General features: G+C 43.7%; 1 protein-coding gene across 1 annotated transcript in view; it reads left to right on the top strand.

Annotated features, from left to right (window-relative positions):
- The first annotated feature begins 625 nt into the window (after positions 1-625).
- The window catches only part of LOC108799976 (protocadherin-10-like), an 89591-nt gene continuing 81384 nt past the window's right edge, over positions 626-8832 (top strand). The window contains exon 1 of the mRNA XM_018571929.1: positions 626-3115. Within this exon, the coding sequence (XP_018427431.1) occupies positions 626-3115 (2490 nt within the window). The remainder of the gene's footprint in view (positions 3116-8832) is intronic.

Genomic DNA, 8832 nt, shown 5'->3' with positions numbered 1-8832 from the left:
GATCGGTGAATACAAGGGTTGGTCAGTGGAATAAGATGTGTAGGAAAAAAACAGGCAGTCATGGCAGGGTAACTTTGTGTGAGCTGATGAGGATACAATGCACCTGAGCAAAAAGCACAGCAGAAGTGTACAAAAGCCAATAGCTGGCAAGGAGGAGCAAGAAGCAGGCATGTGTACAAGGGTGTCTGCATGCCTCCTTTGATATAGCACATTTCCCTGACAGCTACCTCGCTGCAGCTCTAAGGGTTAAGCTCAACAGCTGTAAACTGCAGCTCTTAGTTGTCTCTGTCCACCAATACAGAAGCTGAAATGTGAATTTGGGCCCCTCCCTCCCCCTCAGCCCCCTTCTAAAATGAAAATGGTCGGGGAGGGGGGTGACTGGGGAGAAGGGGGATTGTTGAAAGTATACTGAAGAAACCCAAGTCCATGTAGCACGATCCTCACATTGAGCAAAGAGCTTCCGATTTTCTGCTCTCAGATTGGATTAAGAGATCTTGGCTGGAGCCAGGTTCCCCCAGTGAGAGGGGAGAGAGAGCGAGAGAGAGCTGGAGGAAGGATTTAGTGCCTGAGGATTTGTTGAGTTTCATTGGGTCTGACCGGTGCTCAGTGAACACCACGGGCTAAGATGTGCTGGAGGATGAGGATGAGAGCCTATTGTGGACAGGTGTACCTGGCTATCCTAACTTGCTGCTTGGTGCCTGCTTCCAGCCAGATCAGATACACCGTGCCGGAGGAACTGGAGCACGGGGCTTTTGTAGGGAACATCGCGGAGGACCTGGGCTTGGACATCTCCAAGCTGTCATCTCGGCGCTTCAGGATCGTGTCTGGAAGCAACAAGCAGCACCTGGAGGTGAACCTGGAGAACGGGATCTTGTTCGTCAATGAGAAAATAGACCGGGAAGAAGTTTGTGAGTTCCAGCCTGTATGTTCCTTGCACTTGCAGGTGGTGATGGAGAACCCTCTGGAGCTCTACAGGGTCGAGGTGGAGATTTTGGATATCAATGACAACGCGCCCAGCTTTCCTTGGCATGACTATGTGCTGGAAGTGACTGAGTCGGCGGCGCCTGGTGCCCGCTTTCCTCTAGAGAGCGCCCAGGATCCCGATGTTGGTACCAACTCCTTGCGCACCTACAAGCTCAGCCCCAACGGCTTCTTCTCCTTGGAGGTTCAGAGCCGGAGCGATGGCAGCAAATTCGCCGAGCTGGTTTTGGAAAGACCTTTAGACAGGGAGCAGCAGAAGACTCATCGGGTGTTGTTGACTGCTTTGGATGGGGGGGTTCCTGAGAGATCTGGCACCGCCATGGTCATTATCAGCGTGCTGGATGCCAATGACAACGTGCCCACCTTCGACCAGACCTTTTACAGGGTGAGCTTACAAGAGAACGTACCTAGGGGTACCTTAGTCATCAAGCTCAATGCTACCGATCTGGATGAAGGCACCAACGGGGAGATAGAATACTCCTTTAGTGGCCATGCTCCTCAAAAGGTGAGGGACCTATTCATGGTGGAACCCCGCTCCGGAAATGTGAGGGTTAAAGGGGTTCTGGACTACGAAAAGTCCAATCTCTACGAACTGTACATTCAAGCCAAAGACAGGGGACCGTCAGCCGTGGCCGTTCACTGCCGGGTGCTGGTGAACCTGCTGGACATGAACGACAATGCCCCAGAGGTGATCCTCACCTCGGTGTCCACGCCGGTCATGGAAGACGCACCGCCAGGAACCGTGATCGCTGTCATCAGCGTTATGGATCGCGACTCGGGCGACAACGGGGATGTCAACTGCGACATCCCCAAAAACGTCCCCTTCCAACTGCACTCTTCCTATAAGAACTATTACACTCTGGTGACCACCGAGATCCTGGACAGGGAGGCTGTGTCCGAGTACAACATCACCATCAGCGCCAGGGACTTCGGGTCACCACCTTTGATGACCAAAAAGATCATCAACGTCCAGGTGACGGACATGAATGACAACGTCCCTACTTTCCTGCAGCCCTCCTATACCGTGTATGTGATGGAGAATAACCCCCCGGGGGCTTCCATCTGTTCTGTGACTGCTGTGGACCCTGATTCCAATCAGAACTCTTACCTGTCCTATTCCATCATGGAGGGTCAAATTCAGGGGATGCCGGTGTCTACCTATGTCTCCATTAACTCGGACAGTGGTAATATCTATGCCCTGCGATCCTTTGACTATGAGCAGATCCGGAACTTTCAGATAAGGGTGCAGGCACAGGATGCTGGCTTCCCCCCTCTTAGCAGCAATGTCACTGTCAATGTCTTCATATTGGACCAAAATGACAATGTCCCCGTGATTGTGTCCCCTTTACCAAAGAATGGCTCTGTGGCCACCGATGTGATCCCCAGATCTGCCGATCCAGGCTACCTGGTGGGAAAGGTTTCAGCCATGGATGCTGATTCTGGACAAAACTCACGTCTTTCCTATCAGATTCTGCAGGCTACAGACTCTACATTATTCAGCATTGCCTTATACACGGGGGAGCTGAGGACTATCCGTTCTCTGGTGGACAAGGATGCTACCAAGCACCGACTTCTGATCCAAGTCAGGGACAATGGCCAGCCTCCTTTATCCACCTCTGTTTCCATTGTCCTGACTGTGGTGGACAGCATCCCCGAGACCCCCTCAGAACTCAACGATCTCCCTGTAAATTCAGACCCCTCTTCCACCTCCTCCCTCACCCTCTACTTAATAGTGTCCCTGGGCTCGGTGTCATTTACCTTCCTGGTGGCCATAATTGTCCTCACAGTCATTAAATGTCACAAAAACAGACTGTCCCTGCAGGATTACAAGTGTTCCCTGCCTACCTGTTGCTGCCTAAGGTCTGGAGCGTCGGGAGACGTCTTCAAGAACTCCAACATCAACCTGCAGATCTCCTCTGGCAATAAAGTCCAAACGAACTGCATGGAGTCTTCAGGGAGTGGCCCCCAAAACTACTGTTACAAAGTCTGCCTGACGCCAGAGTCGGCCAAAAGCGATTTTATGTTTCTAAAGCCATATAACTCTACCACCCAGAACAACGAGAAGATCCCAGAAAAGACATCCTCGGGGAAAGGAGGGCAGAACCCCCCTGCTGTAAACAATACAGTCAACGAGGTAAATGATGGGTTCAGGTGAAAAAAGGGTCAGTGTGGAGGCGCTGATTTGCGTTCAGTGCGCTAGAAACACAAAGCCCACAGCTCACCCCTGTCATGCATCCTTGTAATCCACATTCCATGCATGGATGACCCTCTTCTGGAGTGCTAGTATTGAAAACTGCAGAACCAGCACACAATGCTCTTCCAAAGAAAATCAAACTTTATTCCACACACATCTATAAAAAAAATGCTGACGCGTTTCTGCCTTACGTGGCCTTAGTCATAGCTATAGCTAAGCCCACGTAAGGCAGAAACGCGTCAGTAGTTGTTTTTTTTAATCGATGCATGTGGAATAAAGTTTGATTTTCCTTGGAAGAGCATGGTATGCTGGTCATGCAGTTTTTGAGCCTTGGATGATGCTCCATGTGTTTGCATTGGGTTAGTACAGGTCTGATTTTCCCAGCTTATCTAGAGGTGGAGGATGAGCCTTATGGGTGGATAAATGACCCCCTCATTAATAACACAAACAGCATCATTTTGGCTACTTTCCCATTCAATGCAACACTTATAACAAATAATGATTTAATTAAGCAGCCCCAGTCAATGCAGGCTGAAACAGTTTTTTTTTAATATCATCAGCAGGCAAAATGAATCTCAGGAGAAGAGGGGTACGTGCATTGAGCATCCTGCTCATGTATTCCTCCTAGGCATCCAAGGGCATTTAGCTTTATGGAATATCTTGTCTGTGTCCCCGGCTTCAATCCTGTGTATGTAATTTATGTCTTACAATTATTCTGTTCTAACTCCAAGGGCGTCCTTCAGGATGGACCGAATGGATCTTTTCCGATGGCTGTGTTGTCATTGCCTTTACGTGTGACACATGAAATCAGTGTCTGAGAGCTGTGAATCACTGATCAGTGTGCCCATAAATCCTGCTCTCCCTCCTGCTAGCTCCAACAACACTGTATTATCTGCTTTAGCTGGAATTTCAGCACGCCGGGGGGAGAGACAAGAGCCCCATTACTATGCACAGCGCCAAAGCCAGGCCAGATATGTCTTTCTTATACAGACGCTCTCTACATTAACAAAGCACCAGTGTGTGGCTGCTGGGGTGAATCAATGCATTGCAATATGGATTAGGGAACTGAAAGCTCTGCTGGGCTATTGTGCTCCAAGGTTACAGTGGCACACTCAGGGCTGTCATTGAGCTCAGTGTCTGGGCACAAGTGACATATATATACACCTGGTATATCAACTGGGTGCTACTGTGGATAATATCAGTGCTATACATGATCTATTTATCATCTTTCTATCTATAGCTCCAACTTACACTGTAGCATTGTGTAAAGTCAAGATGCATAGGGGCTACCGTATAATGTAGGTACAGGTGGCATAAATACACCTGTTAGTTATGTCATCTACAGTGTATGCTAGGGTATATATGTAATATCCATGTTACGTATTATCTAGCAATCATCTATCCATATCAACATCTATAGTTCCAACATACACTGTATCATCCATCTATCTATCTATCTATCTATCTATCTATCTATCTATCTATCTATCTATCTATTCATCTATCTTGATCTCCTTCTATAGCTCCAACATAGATTATAGCATTGAGAAAAGTCAAGATGCACAGGAGCTATAATGTATAATGTAGGTACAGGTGGCATAAGTATACCTGTTTGGTATGTCATCTATATGCTAGGCTATATATGTAATATGCATGCTGTGCATTATCTAACATCTATTAACCATCTATCTATGTCTATAGTTCCAACATTCACTGTAGTATCTATCTATCTATCTATCTATCTATCTATCTATCTATCTATCTATCTTTCATCAATACACATTACCATCAATAGCTCCAACATACACTGTAGCATTGTGCAAAATCAAGATGTATGGGAGCTATAAGGTAGGTATGGGTGCCACAAGTACACCTGTTAGGTATGTCATCTATATGCTTAATATCCATGCTATGCATTATTTATCATCTATCAATCATCCATCGATATCTTCATCTATAGCTCCGACATACACAGTAGTCTCTCTCTCTCTCTTTTCTCTCCTCTCTCCTCTCTCTCTCTCTCTCTCTCTCTCTCTCTCTCTCTCTCTCTCTCTCTCTCTCTCTCATCTATCCATATCTCTCTCTCATCTATCTATATCTCTATCTATATCTCCAACATACACTGTAACCTGGTGCAAAGTCATGCACAGGTGCTATAACATAGGTGCAGGTGGCACACAAAAAGTACATATACCTGGCAGGTGTGTCATCTGTATATTAAGGTATATATCTAATATATCTATCTATCTATCTATCTATCTATCTATCTATCTATCTATCTATCTACCTATCCATATTAATATCAATAGTTCCAACATACACTAGCGTTGTGCAAAGTGAGGATGCATATGAGATATAACATAGGCACAGGTATATGTCTAATATCCTTGCTAGCATTATCTATCTATCTATCTATCTATCTATCTATCTATCTATCTATCTATCTATCCATCTATCTATCTATCTATCTATCTTTTTGATATTTTTAAGGTCATATCTACATTTTTAGCACCGGCATACACTGTTGCATTGTACAAAGTGAGGGTGTGTAGGAGCTATAACATAGGCACATTAGCAGACTATAAATAAAATATGAGCAGAAATTGTTCATGCTTCGTTATAGGTCATATCACATATGCACACACACGTCCAAGTATACCTCTCTTCTGGTTTCTAGGTGTCACATTCAGCATAGAGAGTAGACTAGACTGTCTCTTCCTATCTGTCACATACAAGTCCAGTGACACTCAACCTGTGCCTCAGGAGAGAATCCCTCAACTCCCTGGGGGTCCTATTAGCACTAGAATAGATCTTTTAAACTATGCCGGTGACAGTTGTGACAACAATGAAACCAGCTGGACGTAACATTTAATGATATCTGGGTGGAAGGCATAGGGCTAAATGCAGTCCTCATCACACAGTGCCAGGGCTTGGGTATCACTGCTGTGCCAGCTGCTATAGCTTTAGAGAGGAGACCTTGATTTCCCGCTTATTATCTTATTTTCTACGATTCGCGTGGCGTCTGTTAATGCTGCATATCAAACACAAAGACAAGCATCAAATAAAAGAGGGGGTGCTTCCTTCAGATGGCCACCAGATGGCACAATACCCTAAGGAAACACCCTAGCAGCAATTATTTTTAGTGTTTAGTTCTTAACAAAAGCACCAACATGGTTTATTAATCACATTTTTACTCACATCAGTTTCATTACAGAAAGATCCATATAAAGTTAATGATGATATACCCCAATATGAAATTAGATTTCTTGTAGCATGCATGTAGGTGGGATGGGACCACCTAAACCTGACATTTAAGTTGTGGGTAGATATTAAAGAGTTAAAATATCTAATTGTTTCTCATGTCTCTAGGGTACTCTGGTACAGGACCCCCCCAATGCTGCACATCTGCTGCAATTGTGATAAAAGAGTTCTACTCTGCCTTTTGGATTTTTAATTCATAGTGTGGGGAATTTAATATGTTAGAATGGAAACACGCCTATTGGAGCAGGACAGGTGAGAGTGTTAGAGGAAGAGAGCGAAAAGCTATGACACTGAAATATTGTTTTGCAACCCCCAAGTTATATAATAAAAAGATAAGCAACTTAGCCAACTAGATTTTATCTCTAAATGAAATACCATTTTTGCGTGGCCTGCTCATTTAAATATTTGCTTTGGGATCATGCAAGATTAGGTAGATTACATTCATATTATTCTGCTTGGGAACACTTTCAGGCATAGTCAAAACAAAATCAATGTGCAGCTAATCAGACTTCAGTTTATTGTGGTCAGAATAGTACAACATTGGTTCTCGTTGGTTTCTATAGAATGTTGGCCTTTGTCCTGACTCCTAAGCAATACAGTGTCTGTGGATGCATGTGTGTCTGCTCAGCAGTAATAGGTTGTCACCACAGGCTAAGGTTTGAACTTTGGTAAGAGAAGGATAAAAGACTTTGGTTATGTCTCCTGGCTGGTAATGAGCTCCTGGGTACTTTCTTTATTTTCTAATGATGTACAGTATTAGTATTTTTCAACCTTACACATGATCAATTTTTTCCAGCAAGACTCTTAATAGCAACTTTTCTTTTGATCAACTTTTAGAAAGTCCTTTCAGTCAGGGATAGGTTTTACTTATGACATTAAAATGATACCATATTACCCACATACAGTCGGTCAGTCTCTCTCTCTCTCTCTCTTTCTCTCTCTCCCCTCTCTCTCTCTCTCTCTCTCTCTTTCTCTCTCTCTCCCCTCAGTAAATGTAAGCATCCTATATACAGTGTTGCCTCGATCAACTTTAAAGAAATCCTTTTAGCTGTTGATAAGTTTTAATTATGTCATACAGTGTATACATTCTTTCTCCTTTTTTTTCTACTCTCTTTCTTATGTGTGTGTGCGTGCATGCGTGTGTGTGTGTGATATCAACCACTGCATGGTAAAGGTAAACATTTTATACTTCTATATAAAGTCTTGCCTTCATCATAACTTTCTATTGATTAACTTTCATAGTCATAGTTCTTTTAGTTGTGGATACATTTTATTTATGACATCTAATTATATTATATTACCCCACATGCACTTTCTCTCTCTTGCTCTCTCCACACATATATGATATCTTACATATCAACCACTGCCCAGTAAATGTAAACATTCAATCTGAAGTGTTGCCTCCTGTATTATATAACACCTGCTAGTATGTGTGCTGGGCTCCAGTTTCAGCACCACGGACAGCTACCATATCAATTGTACGTGTTTCCCCTTAACAATCCAGCAGCTTGCATCACCTCCTCTGACACATTGTTCTAATTGCCCAGAGTCTCTTGCTACAATAAAAGTGTATCTTCCATAGCCATAGGATTCTGCTTTCCACCACAGATTCTTGTCTTGCTACTTTATGCAATTCAAATTGTGTTGTATCTCATAGCACACTATCAAATAGCCTTCAATGTCTAGTGTAGATCCATTCATAAAAAAAGACCTGCAATTGGGTGACATAGGAAACTGTGCATTGCTGCTGTTTATGTCATATTATTAAATAAAGTGATGTATATGACTAGGCAACATCAACCTAATTAAAAGAACTATTACATAATTTGCACACCTGCACAGGTGCCATCAGCCATTTATCCCCAGCACACACGGGGGTTATTCAGTATCACTAGGTAGATATTGAATTCTCTGTTGGAAGAGGTGCTGATGATTTCCATTATAGGCGAATGTAACCATGGATTGGGTGTCTCTTACTAGAAGTGGCATCTCCAGATGTAATTAATAGGATTCATCAGTGGAGTAATTGATGCAGGAAATTAATCTGACTGGCCCTGAGGGGGTCAAGAAGTAATTTCTTTCCTTACCTAATATTGCCACATGCCTCACTGGAGTTTGGGTTTGTCTTATTCTGGATCAACAGTATTGCAATGATATTAACATGATCGAAGATTGATTTTATCTTGTTAACTGCATACAGCAAAGGTGTTCGAACAGGCATATAAGCTTCCTTATCCCATACGATGCAGTGTGCGGTGAACAGTGCGTTCAGAGATCATTTGAGAGGATCCCTGATTAAGATCTTCAGTAATTTGATGCACTGTTGCCCTTCTGTTGTCTTGTACCAGTCTTGCCACTGTCCGTTCTGCCCTAACATTGACTAGTCGCTGATGGCC

This window comes from Nanorana parkeri, unplaced genomic scaffold, assembly GCF_000935625.1.
Source record: "Nanorana parkeri isolate BGI_ZX_2015 unplaced genomic scaffold, ASM93562v1 scaffold1868, whole genome shotgun sequence".
Lineage (NCBI taxonomy): Eukaryota > Metazoa > Chordata > Amphibia > Anura > Dicroglossidae > Nanorana > Nanorana parkeri.
Note: the sequence above shows the minus strand (reverse complement) of the source record. Positions and strands in the feature narration are given on the sequence as shown.